The sequence below is a fragment of the Somniosus microcephalus genome, chromosome 1, assembly GCF_052327205.1.
Source record: "Somniosus microcephalus isolate GS21.2 chromosome 1, FLI_Smic_1.0, whole genome shotgun sequence".
NCBI classification, from domain to species: Eukaryota; Metazoa; Chordata; class Chondrichthyes; order Squaliformes; family Somniosidae; genus Somniosus; species Somniosus microcephalus.
In genome coordinates, this window is record NC_140987.1 from 65,422,395 (window position 1) to 65,447,978 (window position 25,584).

A 25,584-nucleotide genomic window follows, 5' to 3' on the forward strand; every position below is an offset into this window, starting at 1 on the left:
CTGCAGACACAGCTGCCAAGTACCTTGACAGCAGCTGAAGATATTCACCCTCATTTAAATGTAAGTGTTCTTGGGCCCTTAGATCAGCCCATCCATGCTCAGATAGCAATTTAAAACATTAACTTTTCATGAGCAAGAAGTGTCAGTGCCAAGAAGGGCAACATTTCCCCCCTGGCACCCACAATAAGGTACAATGTGGCCAAACGCAGGGGAAAAAAACCTCTCTCTGGCTCTGTATCTCTTATACACAACCTCAGTATATCACCCTTGCGTGCATCAGTGCACAGTTTTATAATTCCTACCACAGCCATCCTTTCATCGTTCTGAGTGAGACTGACAAATTTGCGGCAAATGATCAGCAACTTTGCGCTATCAATCCACTCAGTAGAGGTGGAGGGGGTTTGGCGGAGGGGGTTTGGCGGAGGGGGTTTGGTGGAGGAGAGGTGGAGGGGGTTTGGCGGAGGGGGTTTGGCGGAGGGGGTTTGGCGGAGGGGGTTTGGCGGAGGTAGTTCGGTGGAGGGGAGGTGGAGGGGGTTCGGTGGAGGGGGTTTGGTGGAGGAGAGGTGGAGGGGGTTCGGTGGAGGAGAGGTGGAGGGGGTTTGGTGGAGGAGAGGTGGAGGGGGTTTGGTGGAGGGGGTTTGGTGGAGGGGGTTTGGTGGAGGGGGTTTGGCGGAGGAGACGTGGAGGGGGTTCGGTGGAGGAGAGGTGAAGGGGGTTCAGTGGAGGAGACGTGGAGGGGGTTTGGTGGAGGAGAGGTGGAGGGGGTTCAGTGGAGGAGAGGCGGAGGGGGTTCAGTGGAGGAGAGGCGGAGGGGGTTTGGTGGAGGAGAGGCGGAGGGGGTTTGGTGGAGGAGAGGCGGAGGGGGTTTGGTGGAGGAGAGGCGGAGGGGGTTTGGTGGAGGAGAGGTGGAGGGGGTTTGGTGGAGGGGGTTCAGTACAGTAGAGGTGGAGGGAGGTTTCTTCCTGATGGGCCTCAATAACTTCAAGACTCAAAGTTAGCTGAATAAAACAAGGCTTTTATTAGCAAAGAAAAGATGCCTGTGTCGTCACCTAGCTTCACCTAGCATGCTGCTGTTCTGCTGCAAGACAAGCCTGGGCTTGTCTTAAGTAGGGCCAGGTATGGGCGGAGCCAACACACAAAGGGGGCGGTGCACTATACACAATACAAGGTAAAACACCGGAGCAGACAATACAATATATGTAGTTAACTACAGAGTCTGATGAATGACAGATTTCATCACATTCACCCCTTCTACAGATTTAGTCTGTCCGGGGGTGTGATAGTCCTCTGTGACCGACGCAACGGTTGCGGTGCCACGGGTGCCGGCTGGGTGTCCTGGGTGGTCTCCTGGGTCTCTGCCGGGGGCGCCACCAGGGTTGTTGAAGGAGTAGGTGGTGGGGGTACCATTGGCTGGTGTTCTTCCGGGGGTGATGAAAGAATAGTGGGTGGAGTGGGTGGGTAATAGTTGTTGTTGTTGTAGTCGTTGTCGTTGTTGCTGTTGTTACCGGCTGGGGCGAGGTCTTTTATGGACACAGTGTCCTCCCGTCCGTCGGCGTGCCGGACATACGCATATTGTGGGTTGGCGTGGAGCAGGTGCACTGGCTCCACGAGAGGGTCCGTCTTGTGACCCCTCACATGCTTCCGCAAAAGTACCGGACCTGGGGTGGAGAGCCATGACGGTATGGATACGCCTGAGGTGGATTTCCGGGGAAACACAAACATTAGCTCATGAGGCGTGGCATTAGTGGCGGTACACAATAGTGACCGTATTGAGTGGAGCACATCTGGGAGGACTTCCTGCCAGCGGGAGATAGGGAGGCCCTTGGTCCTTAGAGTTAGGGTGACTGCCCTCCATACTGTCCCGTTCTCTCGCTCCACCTGACCGTTACCCCGGGGGTTGTAGCTGGTGGTATGGCTCGTGGCAATCCCCTTGGACAGCATGTACTGGCGTAGCTCTTCACTCATGAAGGACGCCCCCCTATCCGTGTGGATATAGCTTGGCATACTGAACAGGCAGAACAGGCTGTTGAGGCATTTAATGACCGTGGCGCTGGTCATGTCTGGGCAGGGGAAGGCGAATGGGAAACGGGAGTATTCGTCCACAATGTTCAGGAAGTAAACATTTCGGTCGACGGACGGGAGGGGGCCCTTGAAATCTAAGCTAAGCCGCTCGAAGGGCCGTGTAGCTTTGATTAGGTGGGCTCTATCAGGGCGGTAGAACCGAGGCTTGCACTCAGCGCAAGTGCGGCAGTTCCTGGTCAGGGACCGAACTTCCTCAATCGAGTAGGGTAAGTTGCGGGACTTTATGAAGTGGAACAGCCGTGTGACCCCTGGGTGGCAGAGGTCGTTGTGGAGGGTCTGTAGCCGATCCCCAGTGGCATTGGCACACATCCCTCGTGAGAGGGCATCGGGGGATTCGTTAAGGGCCCCCGGCCGGTATATGATGTCGTACTCGAAGGTGGAGAGCTCGATCCGCCACCTAAGAATCTTATCATTTTTAATCTTCCCCCTCTGTTTATTATTGAACATAAACGCTACCGACCGCTGGTCGGTAAGTAGGGTGAAGCGTTTGCCGTCTAGGTAGTGCCGCCAGTGGCGCACTGCCTCCACGATGGCTTGGGCCTCCTTTTCCACGGAGGAGTGTCTGATCTCGGGCCCCTGGAGGGTCCTCGAGAAGAAAGCTACGGGCCGCCCCGCCTGGTTGAGGGTGGCCGCCAAGGCAAAGTCAGACGCATCACTTTCCACTTGAAAGGGAGTGATCTCGTCCACTGCCTGTAGCGTGGCCCGCTCAATATCCTGCTTAATGCTTTTGAAGGCAGCATGGGCCTCAGCAGAGAGCGGGAAAGAGGATGCTTTCAAGAGGGGGTGGGCTTTATCGGAGTAGTTGGGGACCCATTGGGCATAATACGAGAATAACCCCAGGCACCGTTTCAGGGCTTTGGGAGTGTTGGGCAGGGGCAGCTCCCGTAGGGGGCGCAATCGGTCGGGGTCTGGTCCGATTTCCCCATTCTCCACCACGCTGCCTAGTATGCAGAGGCGCGTGGTGTTGAAAACGCACTTGTCCTCGTTGTAGGTGAGGTTGAGTTTTTGTGCGGTTTTCAGAAACCTCGCGAGGTTTGAGTCGTGGTCCTGTTGGTTGTGGCCGCAGATGGTGACGTTGTCGAGATAGGGGAAGGTTGCCTGCAAGTGGTGGTCATCGACCATGTGGTCCATCTCCCTCTGAAAGACCGAGACCCCATTCGTCACCCCAAAGGGGACTCTGAGGAACTGGTAGAGGCGTCCGTTTGCCTCGAAGGCGGTGTACGAACAGTCCTCTGGTCTGATAGGGAGCTGGTGGTACGCTGACTTGAGGTCGATGGTGGAGAACACCCGGTATTGGGCGATTTGGTTCACCATCTCGGATATGCGGGGTAGCGGGTAGGCGTCTAGTTGGGTATAGATGTTGACTGTTTGACTATAGTCAATCACCATCCGCTTCTTCTCGCTACCCCTCACCACCACCACTTGGGCGCACCACGGGCTGTTGCTGCGTTCAATAATGCGCTCCCTCAGGAGCCTGTCTACCTCGGTCGCGGTAAACCGCCTGTCCTCCCAGCTGTACCTCCTGCTTTTGGTCGCTATTGGCCGGCAGTTAGGGGTAAGGTTCGCGAATAGCGAAGGCGGCTTTACCTTCAGGGTAGGCAGGCCGCACACTGTGAGGGGTGGCTGGGTCCCACCGAAATTGAGCGTGATGCTTTGGTGGTGGCACTGAAAATCCAGGCCCAAGATCACGCTCACACATAAATCCTTCATAACTAACAGTTTAAAATTATTATATACAGTGCCTTTAATGGACAATCGTACCGCGCAGTAACCCGCAATAGTCGATATCTGGGTTTTGTCGGCCATAGAGATCGTGCTCTGAGTAGGGACTATAGTTAGAGAGAGTCGTTGTACCAGATCAGGGTGAATGAAGCTCTCCGTGCTCCCGCTGTCAATTAAGCATTTAACCTTGCACCCATTTACCTCGATGTCCACCATCGATTTGGATAGTGGGTGCGGTCTGGACTGGTCCACTGTGATCGACGCCACTGTAGGGCCCTGATCGGGACAAGATGGTGGGCCACACGAGGCCGGGTAAGATGGCGTCCACGATGTCTGCTCGCGAGATGGCGGACCCCACGAGGTCGGACAAGATGGCGTCCAAGATGGCCGCTCCCACGGCGCGCACGCGGCGGTGGCGGTTTTGCCTGCGGGGTTCCCTCTGCACACCTTCCCAAAGTGCCCCTTCTTACCGCACTTACAGCAGGTGGTGCCTTTCGCCGGGCACAGGTTCCTGGTGTGCTTCGGCTGCCCGCAGAAGTAGCATTTGGGGCCCCGATGCGTCGCGGCGGTCGTAGGGCTTCTGGGGGGAGAGCAGGGCCCCGACGGTGTTGGGCTACCGGGCGGGGAAGCAGAGGCGGCGTGGGCCGCGCGGCCTGACGAGTAGGAGTCAGAGTTCTTCTGAGTCACATCCAGCGATCGCGCTGTGTCCACAGCCTGTGTCAGATCTAGGCCCGTTTTCTCTAGCAGTCTCTGCCGGATGTAATTAGAGCTAAGGCCTGCGATAAAGGCATCCCGAATAAGCTCGTCTGTGTATACCGTGGCTTTCACGTCTTTGCATTTGCAGTCTTTGCCAAGCACTTTTAGGGTGACTAGAAAATCCTCTAGCGACTCTCCGGGTCGCTGTGTGCAGGTAGCAAGCAGGTGCCTGGCGTACACCTCGTTGGTAGGCCGCTGATAGTGGGCCTTTAGAATGTTGCAGGCATCCAGGTAGGTGGCGGCGTCTTGGATGAGTGGAAAAACCCGGTGGCTTACCCGATTCTGCAGGATCCCGAGTTTCACATCTCCGGTGGCTTTAGAGGCTGTGACGGCTTCGGAGTTGGCCATAAAGAATTCCAAGTACTGGAACCAGTGTCCAAACCGTGCCGATGCATCCGAAGCATGTGGGTCCAAATCCAAGCGTTCCGGTTTCAAAAGTTGATCCATCGTTAAAAGTTTGCTAATAAAATTGATGGGCCTCAATAACTTCAAGACTCAAAGTTAGCTGAATAAAACAAGGCTTTTATTAGCAAAGAAAAGATGCCTGTGTCTTCACCTAGCTTCACCTAGCATGCTGCTGTTCTGCTGCAAGACAAGCCTGGGCTTGTCTTAAATAGGGCCAGGTATGGGCGGAGCCGACACACAAAGGGGGCGGTGCACTATACACAATACAAGGTAAAACACCGGAGCAGGCAATACAATATATGTAGTTAACTACAGAGTCTGATGAATGACATATTTCATCACACTTCCAAGACTGGATTTAAGGCACAATGGTGAAGCTGAGTAAACAGAGCTTGAAGTTGCATTTTGTGCTATTCTACAACCTGTGAGAACATGATACTAACAGTGTGTACCAACAATATCCTGCCTGTCCTCCCTCTTCCAACCTCCAACCAAGAAGGGATTATTGATGCACAAGGCAAACGTGAAGAGTGGAAAAACAGGAAACAAAAATACAAAAAAGTCACCGAAGAAACAGGACTGATGGGCTGAATTATGCAATCATCTGACAGGGACATTGGATGGAATGCAACAGATGGGCTGAAATATACCATAATCCATCATGGACACTGGGTGGGGCAAGATTGATGATCTGAATGATCCAAGGGTCGACTATGTCGAGTCATACATAGATCAGAGCGAGTTGGAGTGGCAGGTTCCTTCCCTGAAGCACATTCGTGAACCGGTTGGGTGTGTGCAACAATCCTGCAGCTTTCTTATCATTTTTCCAAATGCCAGTCCACAAGTGTTGTTTTCACGGCGGGATCTGAATTCACAACCTCTGGTTTCTGGGCCAGTCCCATAACCACTGTATTACCATACTGTGAGCATACAAAGAGTATTTCCATGTGTGTTAACAAAACAAATCAGAAACCTTCATGTTGTTGCAACAGTTTCTGAATTTATGAGGTAATCCATTTGTGCCAACAGCCCTGAAGAAATCCTGAGGTCATTGTTATACTGTCGAACAATTTAATTATATGAAGCAACTATGTTAAGAGCTTAAGAAAATCCACAGCTAGTAAAGGTCATTCGGCCCATCAATCCTGCTATACCCAGAGTCTATATCTGATTATTGTATCATTCAGCAGATGAACTCTGCTCCATCTGCTTATTATTCTGCTGATTATTGTAGGCTGCATATAGTGACACCACTATTCCCGGTCAGAATGAAGATGATTGGGTAATTCCCTCCGTCAATCACGCCTGGTGACTGCACTGCTGTAAGTGGCTGGGAATGATTTTATGTACATAACTTGTATTACGTAACTATCCTCCACATACTGCATTTGGCTGGAGAAGTAACCCTGCTTTTATCAGGGGAAGTTACTTTAGTTTTGGTCATGAGTACTATTTGCTGTAGTTCATAGAGATTCTTTTTAAATAGACTCTGTTTGTTGAGTAAATAGGGATTGCTGTTGTGCACTGTTTAAATAGATTCCGTTTGCTGCTTGCTGAGTAAGTAGACTCTGTTGGCTGTAAAATAGCCTGTTCTCTGTAAGTCCTGCTGCAAGTCCCACCCTACCAACTCAGTGATTGACACAGTAGTGTCAATACTCACTTTGGACTCTTAATGCCCTCTGAGTGGCCTAGTAAGTCACTCATTTGTGGAAACAATGCTACATTAAGGAGGCAGCACAACTATGTTCCTGCCCATCGCCATTTTAACTCGGCAAGAAAATTGTTTGGGACGGCATCTAGTCCCTGGCAGGCGGAGGCCTCCTTAACATTCAAAAGGCGTGGCGAAATGATGTCATCAGTGCCAAAGCAAGATTTTAACTAGAAAAATCATGAGGCCCGCATAGTGTCAAAGCCGCCAGCGATACCTGGTGGGAGGCAGCAGGCTGGCCAGAAGAGTCCAAGGTAAGTATTGCTTTTAAAATTTCAGTGAGGATTCCTTGTGGGCTAGGAGGAGCAGGAATGGTCCTCCAGGAACCCGCAAGGAATCTTTAGGCCTCCCCAGCCTTGACCTTCTCTCTCCCTCCCAGCACCGCCATCTGTTTGAAAATCAACCCCACCCCCCCCACCCCATCTTTCCCTGCCATTCAAATTTATGTTACGAACTGTTCCCTTGGGCCCCCTGCTCCAAATCCAGCTCCCGCCTGCTGGCCTTGACGTCGTTCTCACGGTTTTGGGTGGGAGACAGTTCCAGAGCAATTCAAATGAGGCCCATCAGTTAACATGGCCTGAGCCTCTGTGGGGTTTTCCTGTGCTCCCCGCACCTTGTCCGCCCTGAACTCACCCCAATTTAACATCTGGGCTAGTGAAAGCAACATCTTATTCAAAATGTGCTAAAAATATTGCACTGCTAAAACAAACCTCTGAAGTGTTACAAATTCTACCCTCATTTCAAACTCTTTAAAATGTGAAGCACTCTTTCACTGCAGTTAAGCTGCATATGCAGTAAAAGAAATGCTCCTTCCTTCAGCAACATGTGACATGGATTTCTGGCTGCTCTGTAATTGTTTATTGGAATTACGCCAACAAGCAAAATTATTTTACGTAAAATTTCCGGACAGCATTACTGTTTTCTTGCAAAGTTCCTGCCGCAAAATAGAATACTGGAGACGGGGAACAATCCCTTCAGGTCACAGAGTTTTCAGAAAGGGGGTCACTTACTAAGAGGTTTTCCTTTACACGCCCACCAATATATTATAGACAGGTTTGTAACACATGCTACCCTGCAAGAGTTCCATGGTACAAGTCATACCATTGCTGGGAATCTATCAGAGGGACAAAGGACCACAAAAAAGCCTGTAATTTGAGAGGTTTAGAACACAGATGCAATTAGAGCAGTCGAGCAGACAGTGATGTGGGTGGTCTTCCAGCACACACACTATCCTGCTTTCACCTCTCAGCTGGAGACAAAATAGAACAGTGCACCTTCCTTATTCATTCTGCAGTTGTTGCATGTCAAAGCAGCAGTTTTTAAGTTACCCCACCAGCCGGGTATCTAGATCTGTAAGACACAGAATGGGTTCAACTTGTTCAACAGAGGCACCCGCTTCTGGTGGTACGACTCCATTTTTGCCGCACAGCATCGTCAACAGTCGCAATGGAATATAGTGACTGTGAATAAAGAACAGTCACGCTTCGTGCTAGTTTGACCATTTTTCCACTGAAAAGATTTGGAAAGAGAGTTACAGGAAACTTTCGATTTACCAGCACCTAAATAACCGGAAAGCTCGGTTAACCGGCAAAATTCAGGAGTAGGTTTTACTTCATATTCTACTTGTGTTCCTCCATCTGTTGCTGTGCAAGGGTGTGGCTGCAGCTGTTGCTAAGCTACAGAGACGCTTGGAACTTGTGGCCATTGTTCTGCAGTTATTGCTAAGCAACAGGGTTTGTTGCTTTATACGGAGCTGTCAGCTCTCCGTATCTTTTACTATAGCGTTCGGTTATCCGGAATTTTTGATGAACCGGCACCACGTCGGTCCTGTCGGTGCCAGATAAAAAAAAGTTTCCTGTACTTTTAATTAGGTGTCAGCCGTGTCTCAGTGAGTAGCACTCCCGTCTCTGAGTTAGAAGGTTGTGGGTTCAAGCCCCACTCCAGAGATCACATAATCTAGGCTGGCACTTCTGTGCAGTATTGAGGGAGTGCTGCACTGTCGGAGGTGCTGTACTTCAGATGAGACTTTCAATCGATGCCCTGTCTGCCCTCTCAGGTGGATGTAAAAGATCCAACAGCACTATTTGAAGAAGAGCAGGGGAGTTGGCCCGTGTCCTGGCCTAACAGTTACCCCTCATCCAACACCTAAAACAGATTATCTGGTCATTTATGTCATTACTGTTTGAGGGACCTTGCTGTGCCTCGCTTCCTACATTACAACAGTGACTACACTTCAAAAGTACTTCATTGACTGTAAAGCACTTTGGGACATCCTGAGGTCGTGAAAGTGCTATATAAATGCAAGATTTGTTATGTAGTGCTTTAAAGCATAGTGTATTCATGCAACTCAAAAACAGGTGCTCCAAGATGACTGAGGTAATTAAGATGCCAATGAGATAGTTTTGATGTTGTTTCCCCATCGACTGTAAATAATGAGCAATTTGTTAGCCTATCTCACACCAATTGTTTTGGAAAAGTTCTGATCCTGCTCTATATCCACAGAAGGGAGATAAAACACAGAGTCAGAAACACAGGCAATCAGTCAGGTTTTTGAAATTGAAAGCTACGAGGCAGAGTGTAATGGATACTGTGAGATAGAGAGGAGTGGAGGCTGAGAGAGGTAGAGTGGAGATAGCTGTGTGGATATTAAATCCATCTCATTTGTGCATATTGTTTATTAACTCCCATATGTGAAATGGATTTACTATAACTGGAATTTGTCTACTGTCCTTTGTGAAACCTGATGTGAAGAATCCATTCAATATATCTGTTCTATGCTGATCACCTGGAATATTTGTACCCAATTTATCCTTTAATAGACCCACCTGTATTTTGACCTTCTTTCTAATAACACAGTTGAAAAATTCCTTTGTCCCTCTTGCTAATTCTGGGATTTATCTTTATCCTCATTTGCCTTTTGTATGAATCCCAATCCTCACAATTTTTTCCTTGTGTCTTTTAAAGTATTTTCTTTCTAATCTCCTTATTAGCCCCCTGTGCTCCAGATCTTGCTGTGGTTATCATTTAAAAAAAAACCAGATTACTTTGTTTTCTCCATCCTGTATAATAGCTTTAAATCCTTACAATTTTCCTTCTGATCCATTTATAAATCTGCTTTCCCAATTAATATTGACAAAAAACACTTGTCCAAAATCAGTAACCATCTTTACATGTTGCTTGAGTGCCTCAGTGAATTTGTCTGTAGTCTCTTCAAATTGGCCCTGACCTCCCCATTTAACCTCACTGATGTTGAAATCACCCACGCTGAGTACAGTAATAATGTCCTACAACTTCCTTCTCTGCCAAACAGCTTCCCATTCACCTGTTCAACTATACCAAAAAAGTGATAAAAAGGGAGAAAATGGAATATGAGAGTAAATTAGCAAGAAATATAAGAACAGATTGTAAGGGGCAAAAATTCAGTCGCACCCCCTTTGGGTCACTTACTTCGCCGGGGTGCTAAAAGTAGCGCCCCGAAAAAGTTAGTGCCCCCGCGCCCGAAATTCACTGGTAGTGCCCCAAGAGGGAGGCGGGGTGCTCCTGGAAGCGCTCCCCCTCCCTCTTGGGGCGCTGCGAGTTAATATCGCGGCGCTATGTGCTGCAGCGCTGCAAGTCTCCCTCCCTTTATTAAAGGGGAGGGGCCTTGCGCAGCACGACCCAGGGCCCAGCTGGGCCACCAGGGATCGGTGTGCCAGCAAAAGAGCCCGGCACTCAAGAGGAGTGCCAGGCTGACGGAGTGTGGCTGGCACCCCGCAGGGAGGCTGCATAGGAGGCTGAGGGCGGCAAAGAGGGCAGGTGCTGGCAGGCGGCCAGCAACAAAAATGGCCGCCTGGCACCTCCCCTTTAATTATTGCCCCCCTGACCCTGTTAGACATAGCGTCTGGCGGCAAGTCAGGGGGCGCTACCGAAGTCCGCAGCTGGGGCGCGAGCGGGGCGCTGCGCATGATGATGACGTCATCGCCGGAGGCGCAGCACCGCGGTGCGCTACCAGTTACTGCCGCCGCTAACCTCCCACTGAATTTTGCGGGAGGCGTTAGAGGCGCCGCGCCTGGGCGCTAGTTGCTTTGTGCCTCATTAATGCCCTCTTAGGGCGCTAACAGGAGGCGCAAAGCAACCAAATTTTGCCCCCTAACATCTTTTACAAATGTGTAAAAAGGAAGAATGTAGCAAAAGCAAGTGTTGGGCCCTTAGACGCTGAGACAGGAGAACGTATATTGGGGAACAAGGAAATGGCAGTGACTTTAAATAAATATTTTGTATCTGTCTTCACAGTAGAATACACAAAGGGCTGGATTTTCCAAGCCCCGAGGAGGCGGGCATGGAGGCGGGACAATTGGTAAATTCGGAGGAAGTGGGGGCAGATGGCAAACCCACCCCATCCCGCCTCCATGCCCTTTTGCCAGGAGGCGGGAAGATGTGCAGCTTTGGGTCCCGTTTCCTGGAGGCACGAAAGGCATTTAATCCTTTTAACTGCCTGTTAACAGGTAGTTAACAGGCAGAAAAAGGGGTTAGTGTCATTTTACCTTCACAGGTGAAGGTTTTCCCAACCTCAGAGAACCCCGCCGGGTTGGAGAAGACGTGAAGGAGGTCTGCGGCGGTCGAAGGCACCTAGCAGTAAGATGTAGAGGAGAATAATAGGTGCAAGTGTGGAGTGGTAAGTATGCAAGGTGAGTGATAAGTTTTTTAAAATGTTCACTTACCTTGTTTTCTTCCTACAGCCTTTAGCTGCGCTGGATCGGGAGAGCCGACATCCTCCTTGTCAATTTCACAGACTGGCTGTTGGATCCTCTGAACCAACAGCCATGTGAAATCAACAAAGTTGAAAGGTTTGATGAGTCCTGAACACAAGGGCTCATCAAACTACAGAGAATGTCAGTGTTTGACAGCTTCACAGAGCTGTCAAACGCTGACATTTTTTCTTTCAAGAAGTCTTGACAGATGGCACTCTGACGTTGATGTGCATGTCAGATATTGACGTGCACTGTCAGTGACTTCCTCCCTAATTAGCCTGCTGAGCCCGCAGGGCGGGCTTAACAAGGTCAATCAGGGGAAAATCCCTCTGGTTGGTCAGGCGAGGATGGAGGCGGGACATTGACATGACAAGCAGCAGTCCCGCCTCCAACCTGTCTCCATTCACAAAATCCAGCCCAAAATGTATACCAAAAATGGTGGAGAACCAAGGAGCTAATGAGAGTGAGGAATTTAAAGTAATTAATATCAGTAGAGAAAAAGTACTTGAGAAACTAATGGGACTAAAAGCCGACAAATCCCCTGGACCTGATGGACTACATCCTAGGGTTCTAAAAGAGGTGGCTGCAGAGATAGTGGATGCATTGGTTGTGATCTTCTAAAATTCCCTAGATTCTGGAAAGGTCCCAATGGATTGGAAGGTAGCTAATGTAACCCCACTATTCAAGAAAGGTGGAAGAGAGGAAACAGGGAACTACCGGCCAGTTAGCCTGACATCAGTCATTGGGAAAATGCTGGAATCCATTATTAAGGAAGTGGTAACAGGGCACTTAGAAAATCATAATATGATTAGGCAGAGTCAATGTGGTTTTATGAAAGGGAAATCATGTTTGACAAATTTATTCGAGTTTTTTGAGGATGTAACTAGCAGGGTAGATAAGGGGGAACCAGTGGATGGAGTGGATTTGGATTTCCAAAAAGCATTCAATAAGGTGCCACATAAAAGGTTGTTTCAGTAATGTATTAGCATGGATAGAGGGTTGGTTAATGGACAGAAAGCAGAGAGTTGGGATAAACGGGTCATTTTCAGATTGGCAGGCTGTAACTAGCAGGGTGCCGCAAGGATCAGTGCTCGAGCCTCAGCTATTTACAATCTATATTAATGACTTAGATGAAGGGACAGAGTGTAATGTATCCAAGTTTGCTGATGATATGAAGCTAGGTGGGAAAGTAAGCTGTGAGGAGAACACAAAGAGCCTGCAAAGGTTAAGTGAGTGGGCAGTAAGGTGGCAGATGGAGTATAATGTGGGGAAATGTGAGATTATTCACTTTGGTAGGAAGAATAGAAAAACAGAATATTTTTTAAATGGTGAGAAACTATTAAAAGAACACAAAAAGAAAATACTGCAGATGCTGGAAATCTGAAATAAAAAGAGAAAATGCTGGAAATACTCAGCAGGTCAAGCAGCATCTGTGAAGAGAGAAACAGAGTTAACGTTTCACGTCAATGACCTTTCATCAGAACTGGAAAAACGAACTGCAAAAAAGAGAAGCTATTAAATGTTGATGTTCAGAGAAATCTAGATGTCCTCATACAGGAAACACAGAGAGTTAGCATGTAGGTACAGCAAGCAATAAGGAAGGCAAACGGCATGTTAGCCTTTATTACAAGGGGGTTGGAGTACTAGAGTAAGGAAGTCTTGCTACAATTGTACAGGGCTTTGGTGAGACCACACCTGGAGTACTGTGCACAGTTTTGGTCACCTTATCTAAGGAAGGATATACTTGCCTTAGAGGCGGTTCAACTAAGGTTCACTAGACTAATCCCTGGGATGAGAAGGTTGTCCTATGAGGGGAGATTGAGTAGATTCGGCCTATACGCTTTGGAATTCAGAAGAATGAGAGGAGATCCCATTGAAAATATAAGATTCTGAGGGATTACTGGGATATGTGTTGGGGTAGGGGTTACGGGGATCGGGTGGGATATGTGTCGGTGCAGGCTCGATGGGCCGAAATGGCCTCTATCTGCACTGTGGGGTTTCTGTGATTCTGTGATTCTGTGTGATATTGACAGGATAGATGCTGCGAGCTTGTTTCCCCTGGCTGGAGAGTCCAGAACTAGGGGGCATAGTCTCAGGATAAGGGATCGGCCTTTTAAGACTGAGACGAGGAGGAACTTCTTCACTCAGAGGAGTGTGAATCTTTGGAATTCTCTGCCCCAAAGGGCTGTCGATGCTCAGTCGTTGAGTATATTCAAAGTTGAGTTAGATAGATTTTTGGACTCATGGGGAATCAAGGGATATGGGGATAGGGCAGGAAAGTGGAGTTGAGGTCGTAGATCAGCCATGATCTTATTGAATGGTGGAGCAGGCTCGAGGGGTTGTATGGCCGACTCCTGCTACTAATTCTTATGTTCTTATGTTACCAGTTATAATTAGTAATTCCCCCCACCACCATTTACCATTACTTGAACCTATCCAGATTGTTTCAACCTATCTCCTGCTGCTATTCCCACCCTTTCGATAACTGCTGTATCATTCCTTATACAAAATCTTTCTATAGCTGTTGTATCATTCCTTATCCCCTTTCTATAATTGTTATATCGTTCCTTCTGCTGCTATACCCACCCATTGTATAGTTGAAATTTAATTTCTTTTTAACAAAGCACCTCTCTTTGTAGATCAATCCTCATGAAACATGCTCTGCTGTTAGCCATGTTTCTGAGCTGCCAATATCAACATAATCTGGTTCTTCACAAAATCTAACAAGTTAAAGCAGCAGCATGCAGTTCAGTGATTGAAAATATATCCAACATACGGTCATAGTGGCCAAATGCATTGCTTACTAGAATTGGGGAATGAAACCCGAATGAGGCTCTGTGCAGCCAGAGTCTCGCGATGTCTGCTGCACAATGTAAACAAGATTGCAAAATGATGCTGATCTGCTGCTCGGAGGCAGTCTCAGCACTTTCACACTGAGTAATATTGTAAACGGAGTTACTGCTGCCAATGAACCAGAAGTTGCTGCCAATGAACCGGAAGCTACGTAGAAGCATTCTGCGCATTAATCTGGAAGCTGATGTCGATGATGTTTCTGCTTTTTTTCCCCACAGAGTCCGAAGGCCCGCTCCATGTTCCCGGCATTTTATCCCTGCTCCATGTTCCCGGCACTTTTTCCGTGAGACCTGAAGACCCGCTCCGTGTTCCCGGCACTTTTTCCGTGAGACCCGAAGGCCTGCTCCGTGTTCCCGGCATTTTTTCCCCAGGCCCCGTGAGACCCGAAGACCCGCTCCGTGTTCCCGGCATTTTTTTCCCCAGACCCCGTGAGACACGAAGGCCCGCTCCGTGTTCCTGGCAATTTTTCCGTGAGACCTGTAGTGTATGTACCTTTAAGAGCCCCTGTGTACTGTAATACCGGTAGTGACCACTCGGGTATATAAGCCTGTATAGTGTCTTGTATCTTTTAGTTCACCTCCAGACTTTGTTCAGTAAACACCTGTTAAACCAACTCCTGCATTTCGTGTCTCCATTAACACATGGATACAACAGTGGCGACGAATTGGAAACGGACTTACCTACAATTCGGCAGCACCTCAAGGAGATCGATTCCTCAGACGAAGGTCGAAGAAAAAAAAAGAAAAAAAACAAAAAAACTGTGGTTTCACCAGCTAGCCGGGCTGGTGGCAGGTACTGCACTAATCCTTCCTGGGCGGCGGGCTGGGGCTCGATCGGGTGGCTCTGCAGCGGGGCCGAGCAGCGAGTCGGAAGGCGGAGGCAAACAGAGATGGAGGGTGGAGCACTCGGGAGACGGCCGGCGCTGCAAAGCAGGTCGGTGTTCGGACCAAGCAGAGGGAGGGAAAAGTCCCAGAGAGTCCGGCGGGAACGAGTCTCCAACTATTAAAAATATCTGTGTAAATAAAAACCATGGAGAACAGCGTTGTCAGCAGCAGCAGCGGCGGGAAAGCGCGGGAGGCGCCATTTTGTCTCGGCAGGGAAGAAAGGAAAGCGCGGGAGGCGCCATTTTTGATTTTCAGGATGCCTAAGACTGGCAATATTACTGCTTTCGATAGTGATATAGAGGATTGGACCACATATGTGGACAGAGTGGAGGTATATTGCACAGCGAATGAAGTAGAGGATGATAAAAAGGCATCGGTACTTCTAAATCTGATGGGCGCAAGGACATACGGGCTGTTACGAAACTTAATCACTCCAGCCAAACCGATGGATAAGAATTTTAAGGAGATTGTTGATACCCTACAGGAGCACTTAAACCCAACACCACTGCTGATAGCGGAACGATTCAAATTCTTCAGGAGGAATCAGCACAAGAATGGAAGTAACGCTGATTACCTCACCGAATTAAGAAAGCTGTCAAAGCACTGCCAATTCGGGGCAGGACTGGCAGATTCTCTACGAGACAAATTCGTCTGCGGTCTCCTAAGTGAAGGAACACAGAAAAGGCTACGTTCTGAGAAAGATTTGACACTGGACAAGGCTTTCAGTGTGGCTGTATCATACGAAGCAGCAGCAAGAGGAGCTGCAGAGATACAGCAAAAGCCACAGGACTTCGGCACCCATGAAATGACACGGGGTTTCGAGAGATGTTATCGCTGCAGCAGATCCACCCATGACCAGAGGGACTGCTGGTTCAAGGACAAAGCATGCAGGCAATGCGGAAAGATGGGACACATTGCACGTGTATGCCGATCTGGAAACAAAAAATCCACTGACAGAAAAAAAATCAATAAGGAAAAGTACAGAAAGGTACAAATGATGACGGACAGTAGCTCCGAAGACCAGAAGAGCGATAGCGACTCCGGAAACAAGAGACTAAGCTGTCTCAAATTACATAATGTAATTGCCAAAGAAGATTACCAGACCATTTGGGTTACCCTCACGATAGCGGGGTCCCCAGTTAAAATGGAGCTAGATACAGGATCAGCTCTGACCGTCATAAGTCGACGGGATTACGAGCGGCTATTTCCGCATATACCTTTGAAAGACACATCCATTATCTTGAAGACATATGCGGGGCAGAAAGTATACCCCAGAGGGAAAATAAGGGTGCCTGTTGTATACAACGGCAAGGAAATACAGAAGTAGTATTTATACGTTCTGCAAGATGGTGGTCCACCGCTGTTGGGACGTGAATGGATCAGGAAGATACGTTTAGACTGGCACTCCATTCAGGCACTGACGGTGACCAGTAAGAAAAAAAATGATGATGATGTCATACCTGAACGATTAAAAGACATCTTGGCCAGCGCCAAAGAAGTGTTTCAACAGGAACTAGGAACCTTGAAAGGCGTCACCGCCTCAATAAAAGTGGAAGATGCAGCAATTCCCAAGTTTTTTAAGGCATACGCAATTCATCCAGCCGTCGAGGCAGAGCTGGAGAATTTGGAAAAGGCAGGCATATTATCCAAGGTAGATTGGAGCGAGTGGGCAACACCCATCACCCCGGTCATGAAGAATACGTTGAATAATGATAAATCTGAAGAACAGAGAAAAATTCGCATCTGTGGAGACTTCAAGGTGACTGTAAACCCGGTCCTTCACACGGTTCAGTATCCTCTTCCGAGGATAGAAGATACTTTCGCCTCACTATCCGGAGGGAAACGTTTCAAAAAAATTGACTTGGCACAGGCATATCTACAGATGGAGGTTGAGGAGGCCTCTAAAAAGTATCTCACGATAAACACACACAAAGGCCTGTACCAGTACAATCGACTGGTTTTCGGAGTAGCATCAGCTCCAGCTATCTGGCAAAGAGCTATGGAGCAAGTCCTGCAAGGGATTCCGGGGACGCAATGCTACCTAGACGACATCCTTGTAACAGGAGAAAACGACAACGAGCACCTTGCCAATTTGGAGCAGGTGCTCACTAGGCTGAGAGAACGGGGCCTACGAGCAAATCGCCCCAAGTGCGAATTTTTCCAGAAACAAATATCATATTGTGGCCATATAATTAACGAAGAAGGGTTGCATAAGTCACCTGAAAAAATTGAAGCAGTCATAAAAGCCCCAGCACCTGAAAATGTCTCACAATTAAGGTCGTTCCTGGGATTGATAAATTACTATCATAAATTTTTACCGAACTTGTCAACTGTTCTGCACCCTCTTAACGCACTGCTACAAACGGGAGTAATTTGGAAATGGAGCGAAGACTGTAAACGTGCCTTCCATAAATGCAAAGGCTTGATCACGTCCAAGGAAGTGTTGGCTCATTACAACCCATCACTGCCAATCAGACTGGCGTGCGATGCATCCCCTTACGGCGTAGGAGCGGTATTATCGCATAGATTCCCTGATGGCTCGGAGCGGCCGATAGCTTTTGCGTCATGCTCATTGAACTCAGCTGAGCGTAACTATGCCCAGATCGACAGGGAAGCACTCAGCCTGGTATGGGGAGTGAAGAAATTCAACCATTACCTACACGGACAAAAATTTACCTTGTTGACTGACCATCAACCCCTCGTCTCCATATTCAACCCTAAAAAGGGCGTTCCCATTATGACAGCGCAAAGGCTACAGAGGTGGTCCCTTTTCCTAGGGGCACACCAATATGACATAGAATACAAAGGATCAAAACAGCATGGGAATGCTGACGGTTTATCACGCCTACCGTTGCCAACGGTAGAAGAGGCACCTACAGTGGACCCAGTGGAGATGTTCCACTCAACCATAGTGGAATGTCTACCAGTAACAAATTCTACCATTGAAAAGGAAACGAGAAATGACCCGACTCTCTCACGAGTCTACGATTTAACGGTGAAGGGATGGCCAGCACATGGCGAACCACTGTTGCCAGCATTCTCGCAAAGAAGAGAACAGCTGTCAGTGTGCCAAGGAACCTTGATGTGTGGATCCAGAGTGGTGATTCCACCCAAACTCCAGGATAAAGTGCTAAAGGAGCTTCACGAGGGGCATCTGGGTGGAGCGAAAATGAAGAACCTAGCCAGAGCGTTTGTGTGGTGGCCAGGTATCGATGGAGACATCGAAGAAATGACCAAGAGCTGTCTAGGATGCCAGAAGGTCCAAAACGCCCCACCACAAGCCCCTCTACATCCATGGGAGTGGCCCTCATCTCCATGGCAAAGGGTACATATCGACTTTGCTGGTCCATTTATGGACTCAATGTTCTTAATCGCGGTTGATGCACACTCCAAGTGGCCGGATGTAATAAAGATGTCCTCCACCACCACGGAAAAAACCATCACAGTATTAAGGACCATATTTGCCAGGAATGGGCTGCCTGAACAGATCTGTTCTGATAATGGACCGCAATTTGTGTCCGAAGAATTCAGGAAGTTCTTAAAAAACAATGGGGTTAAGCACTGCACGTCTGCCCCATACCATCCCGCCACCAATGGATTAGCTGAAAGGTTTGTCCAGACCTTCAAGAAGGCCATAAAGGCCATGGGTAATGAAGACATAAATCTACAACATAAGGTAGATAACTTCTTGTTTGCGTACAGGAATGCAACACATGTGGTTACAAACCAAACTCCCGCCATGATGTTTTTCAATAGAAGACTAAGATGCCGGCTGGATTTGATCAAGCCAAACATCAGAAGGGACGTAGAGAACCGGCAATTTCAAGGCATGAATGAAAGGCCAACTAGAACCTTCCACATAGGTCAACAAGTTTTGGCCCGGGACTACCGTACCGAGAAATGGCAGCCTGGAACTATTTGCACATGACTAGGACCGCTGATGTATACCGTGGACATTGGAGAAAGCATAATAAGGCGCCATGCTGACCAGATCATAGAGTCATCTGAAAAGGGACAACCTACACCACAACTCTATACGCCTAATGATGAAGCAGAGATACCCATAGTATCTACCTCCGATCCGGTGATACTGGAACCAGATGAACCCGACATTGGCATTCAAGCCGAATCGACCTTGCCAAAAGAACCTACTACACCACCGAAAACTACTACACCACCAAGGCATTATCCGGACCGAGTCAGGAAGCCTCCAGAGAGACTGACTTATAATTGATTAACTGCAGCAAATGTGTAGATTATTGTTCTTGTAAACATGTTAATTAATGATTACTTAAAATGTTATGTACTAATTATCTAAAAGGGGAGGAATTGTAGTGTATGTACCTTTAAGAGCCCCTGTGTACTGTAATACCGGTAGTGACCACTCGGGTATATAAGCCTGTATAGTGTCTTGTATCTTTTAGTTCACCTCCAGACTTTGTTCAGTAAACACCTGTTAAACCAACTCCTGCATTCCGTGTCTCCATTAACACACGGATACAACAAGACCCGAAGGCTCACTCTGTGTTCCCGGCATTTTTTCCCCAGGCCCCATGAGAACTGAAGGTCCGCTCCGTATTCCTGGCATTTATTTCCGTGCGACCCGAAGGCTCGCTCCGTGTTCCCGGCATTTTTACCCCAGACTCCATGAGACCCGAAGGCCCGCTCTTTATTCCCACTATTTTTTCCGCAGATCCAGTGAGTCCCGAAGGCCCACTCCGTGTTCCCGGAATTTTTTCCCCAGACCCCGTGAGTTCCGAAGCAAATAACCAATAAAACACTGAGACTGCGCATGCACAACTGCCTCAACTTTGTTGGCAGCAGTCGCGTCCTATTGTAAATGCACTGAAGCCAAGTCAACCAAGAGTAGGCCTACAAATAGGCACAACGCAACTTGATCAAAACACTTGTTTATCTTTGCACTATTTTACTGTTGTTCTTTGCAACTATATTCACCTCAAATCACAGGCTTCCCCAGCTAAGAGAACAGCTCTCTAGCAAATATGTCGCTTTAGACAGCTACTTGTAAGCCCAGGATAACAGATTTTTTTTCATCTTCTTATGGACAAGTTCTTGGCTTGTAATTGACATACAGGCTGATAGTATGACTGAGATCAGAAATTGCACTATGTCATGAACTGCAGGCATGAACACCCATCCTATGAGTGCCCAACCCATGAACAGCCCTCCCACGAGCGACCATCCTATGAGTGCCCAACCCATGAATAGCCCTCCCACGAGCGACCATCCTATGTGTGCCCAACCCATGAGTAGCCCTCCCACGAGCGACCATCCTATAAGTGCCCAACCCATAACGCCCATCCAACAAGTGCACATCCATGAACGCCAAGTCCATGAGTAGCCCTCCCATGAATAATGATTCAATGAACATCCCTCCTGTGGACACCCATCCCTTGAATTCCTATCCTGTGAGCACTCATCCCAGGAACATTCATCCCAAGAAAAGACATCCCATTAATGCCAATCCCATATGTCCAACCCATGTGTACCCGTGCCATGAACACACATCCTATGACTGCCCATCCCATCGCTAGGCAGTGAGCAGTTCATCTTTATACAGGTTACTTTGCCACGAGGTCTGAATGTCAGCCTTCTGAGTTGAGAAACATTTTACAATTCAGTCACATGGCAATAATAAAACTTGAGGTTTTCTATCAGCACAAGGAAACACTTGTTTAGCTATGTATTTATTGGAAAAAAACATGTAATGGAAAAATTCCTTTATTACCACGTTGTTGGTGTGAGATGCACTCCCCATGCTGCAGAAAAATGTTTTGTAATTATTTTTTAACTGCCTCAAGCCACCGACTCCTCCTTTTGGTAAAATAAGTAAAAAAAGCTCTTTTCTGGGTCTCATTGTCTGCCCACTAATTGTTTTCAGATGAACAAGCACATTGAACAAATGCTATTCCAAGGATTAGATCAGACACGAACCTGTTTGGTGAAAGTCAGTGCGGGTTTCAGGATTTGAGTGCTGGACAGCTGACCTGCGGTACACCACATGAATTCGACCCTTCTCCTTTTCCTCGGCTTGTTTGCCCTTTTCTAGTGGTTCAATAAAATATTCCTCCTGATCTGTTCGGATCATGCCAGCCTGATGAGAAAGTCAAAACCGGGTTACAAACAAGTCCAAAACAGGTTTTCTAAGTCAAATATTAATGCGGGGAAAGGTAAAGAAATTCAGAGTATAGCAAAGTACTCATCCCACTTGAGCTCGAGGAACAGCACCTCATCTTCCGATTAGGCACTTTACAGCCTTCCGGACTCAATATCGAGTTCAACAATTTCAGATCATAACCTCGGCCCCTATTATATTTTCATATTTTTTATCCACACTTTTGGTTTGTGCCTTTTCCTTTTTTTTCCTCTCTCCCCCACATGGCAGCTGTCTTTCACTCTGCCAGCGCATTTCATACTTCATCTAGAGCCATTGTTTGTTTCTTTACCTGTCCTACTACCATCTCGTCTCGCCTTGAATATCTCTTAATGTCTCTTTTATCCCCTCCCCCATTTCCCAGCCCCCAAATTGCCTTTTAATCTGTTTCATTTCCTGTCTTTTTTTCTCAGTTCTGAAGAAGGGTTTCGACCTGAAACGTTGACTCTATTTCTCTCTCCACGGATGTTGCCTGGCCTGCTGAGTTTTTCCAGTGTCTTCTGTTGTTACTCATCCCACTTATTATCTTTCAAATGCAAATTCACTTCCATCTCAAAATAGCTGCAAATTTAATTAGGTTTAAAAATATTTACTTACAAGTCTTTGTTTTTTTTATGGAGGAGTTTATTCACCAATTTAAAAATGGGAAATTTGAGTAACCTCTGATATTAACCATACCAGCTTAAAAACACATCGGAACTTGCTCTCTCAACTCTTTTAGTGGAGGCGTTAATTTCAACATATATGGGTTGGTATCTCTAATTATGAGGGGTTTTGATAGAGTAAATAAGGAGAAACTGTTTCCCCTGGCATGTGGTCGGTAACCAGAGGACACAGATTTAAGATAACTGGCAAAAGAACCAGAGGGGAGATAAGGAGAATTTTTTTTTTTTTTACGCAGCTATTTGTCTTAATCTGGCACTGGCTGAAAGGATGGTGGAAGCAGATTCAATAGTAGCTTTCAAAAATGAATTAGATATAGACTTGAAAAGGAAAGATTTGCAGGGCTATGGGGAAAGAGCAGGGGAGTGGGACTAATCGGAGAGCTCTACCAAAGAGCCGGCACAGGCAGGGTGGGCCGAATGGCCTTCTTCTATGTTGTAAGTTTCTATGATCCTATGAAATAGTGCATAGAAGAATTTCAAGGTCGGGTGAATTATTTTATTACTGATGTACTGTACCATAAATTCACAGTACTGTGTCTGAATTTTAGACAGCAAAATTGCTATAAAAGTGGAATTTAATTTTCAGTCATACCAGAAAGCCATTCAAGGACGACAGCTGTTGTGTTAGATGATGGACGTTTCTTTAGCTTCTTGTCAAAAATATTTGAACGGATATTTCACAGATTCTGATCAGGTAATAGGATACAAAGGTTTGCGGAAAGTATGGATTGAAGAAAGGCCATTTGAGCCATTGAACCCACTTCTTCCAACAAGACCGTTTGAAATCCCCCCGATGTATTTCATCTACGGAGAGGGGTGAATAATCACAGGCAATACTAGTAAGAGAAAGCTGATGAAACATCTTGCTGACCTCTGAATGTAGTCAAGGACACTGGATTTCACTCTAGAAACAATCTACATTATTCAGCTGTGACCAGTTGCATTCCAAAGATGACACTTCCATGGTGCCAGAAGGTCTCACACCACAGTGTTCTAGAGAGCATCTGAGACTCCAGTCCTGAAATTCCTACTTTTTGGTGGGGTGGGGGGGGGGTGCAAATGTCATAGAAAAAGGGGGACTGGCAGATGATATTCCCACCTGTTCAGCCTCTCTTGCCGCCAATGCAATGAATGTCCGCATGTGGCAGGTTAACTAGTGTACTAGGACCTGATCCTGGTGGAAATGGGGCCCATTGTCATTTGTTAGGCTGGTTTCCCTGCAGCAATCAATCGCAGAGTTGGGAAAGTGGCAACTAGGTATTTTTAATTTTTTTAATAATGTCACCAGCCAGCGCAGCTGGCCCACTGTCTATGCTGCAGTTCATCCCTCAATTATCCTAACTCTCCAGTCGTAGCCCATCGCTCTAGTACCATAACCCTTCCATTGAAGCTCATCCCTACAGAAACTCAACTAATTTACCAATGCGCATCTCCCTAGTGCCTTTATGCTCCCATTACAGCATCCAACTATGTTGAATGCTGCCAATGTTCATAGAATTAGAAACACAGAGAGGGTGAATTTGTGTGTGGGTTCTCCCGCTCATCCTCCACATCTTCAGTGAAAGAGCTGCTTCTCCCCAGAATAATTGGTTTCTCCCCATACCCTTTTGTGTTCTTCTATCTTGCTAGGAGACCATTACAAATATTTATCATTCTTTAAGGAAAGACCATCTTCTTTGTATATACATATACATACACACTTATATATACATACACACACGTTTTAAATTTACTTTTCACTCATTTCCATTTATATGCTTTGGTTGCTGCCATTAAATCTGCAATTGACTTCTAAGAGGTGGGGGCCAATTTTAATTTCACCAAATCGGGATTTATGAGGTGCCAACAGCCCCAAAATTGAGGTCGCTAGACTTAGCAATGCTTTAACACTGATGCTCCAGACACCACCATTTTTAAAGGGGCCTACCACTGGGCAGCCGATGCATCGTCCTGTTTCAGGTGGTGGGCCCTTTTAATATGCAAATTGGGGTCTTATGACGTACATAGGACCCCAATTGCTTTTTGAAACACAACTGGGCCGTGCACACTCCCAACAGTTTTACTGATGGCACAGCCGAAAAGAACCAAGTAAGGTACATTTTAAAGTCTTTTTGTGGGGCCAGGGGGAGCAGGAGTGTTCTTCCAGGGCCCACAAAATGAATCTGGGCTGCTGCCGTCCCAGCTGGAGGGCCCACTGCAGCATGACACGGTAAGATCTTACACATAGCAGTTCAACGTTCAGCTCACAGAGTGCTGCCAGCAAAACACAGCAAGGCAGCTGGTTTGCAAGTTCCTGACCCCAGAAGGGAGGTGGACTGGGCACAGGGGTGTTTTGCGGAGTACTCAGATGGTTGCTAACATCCTCCTAAGTATGCTTTGCTTATATGCTAAAGCTGCATGTTATCACTGAGAGAGGACCAGGGCATCAGGGCCCCAGCCATTCCTAACTCTACTCAATCACTATGAAAAGATGGCCCTCACACTAATCAGCCATGAATCTGTGGAAGGGGCTGGTGAGACCAAAATGAAAGAAAAATAAAGAACTTGCAGTTATATAGCACCTTTCATGACCTCAGGACATCCCAAAATGCTTTATAGCCAATTAAGTATTTTTGAAGTGTTGTCACTGTTGTCCAGCCACGCCTCGATTTTAAAATGCTCATCCTTGTTTTCAAATCCCTCCATAGCCTTGCCCCTCCCTATCTCTGTAACCTCCTCCAGCCCTACAACCCTCTGAGATCTCTGCGCTCCTCCAATTCTGGCCTCCTGCACATCCCCGATTTCAATTGCTCTACCATTGACGGTCATGCCTTCAGCTGCCTACACGCTAAGCTCTGGAATTGCCTCCCTAAACCTCTCCGCCTCTCTATCCTCCTTTAAGACGCTCCTTAAAACTTACTTCTTTGACCATCTGTTCTAATATTGCCTTATGGGGTTCGGTGTCTGAAATAAAGAATAGATTTGCCTTCCAAAACTAGGCTTTATTAACTTTAAAATCTGCAGCACATCTTCCCACATCCAGTCCCAACCAAAGCTGGAAAAGAACTGAATTTAAGGTGGCCACAACACATCATGTGATCATCAACTACCAATGAGATTACAACATATATCCCAAGGCAGTTAATAAACAACCAATCACAATACTTTTACTAAACAAGGAATAATCACCACATTCACCCCTCCTTTTAAAATATACTCCAACCTAAATAACCTTTACAATTTATAATTAATTATTTACAACTAAAACTATGCACAGCAAGAATAAAACTGTTCACATGACACAATACTAAGTGAACAACAAATAGTAACATTGCACATAAGTATTAAGTATCTCTCAACTAAAACAATATACTATAATATTTCAACAATTTTAAAACATTACTATCAATTTAAAAGTCCATTTTCAATCGGTCGACCGGATATCTTGTTCGTGTCGACCTTCTTAACCTTGGTGAAATTCCTTGCCCTCCCACACCAGAAGGCACAGAAGTATCTTCAGCAGGAAGGCTATCCATATCCCGATTTTCAACGGTTTCCGGATTAGAAATCCCATCAGAAGGTAAACTGGGATGGTCATAAACATCTATCAAGGGCTGACTAATAG

The 25,584-nt window shown here is 47.0% G+C and overlaps 1 protein-coding gene across 1 annotated transcript in view; it reads right to left on the reverse strand.

The window, feature by feature from the left end:
- The window catches only part of LOC147124145 (A disintegrin and metalloproteinase with thrombospondin motifs 3-like), a 463,277-nt gene extending 442,027 nt beyond the window's left edge, over positions 1–21,250 (reverse strand). Inside the window, exon 1 of the mRNA XM_085982801.1 lies at positions 21,096–21,250. Coding sequence (XP_085838927.1) covers positions 21,096–21,249 — 154 coding nt within the window. The 5' untranslated portion in view covers position 21,250. The remainder of the gene's footprint in view (positions 1–21,095) is intronic.
- Between the last annotated feature and the right edge of the window lie 4,334 nt (positions 21,251–25,584).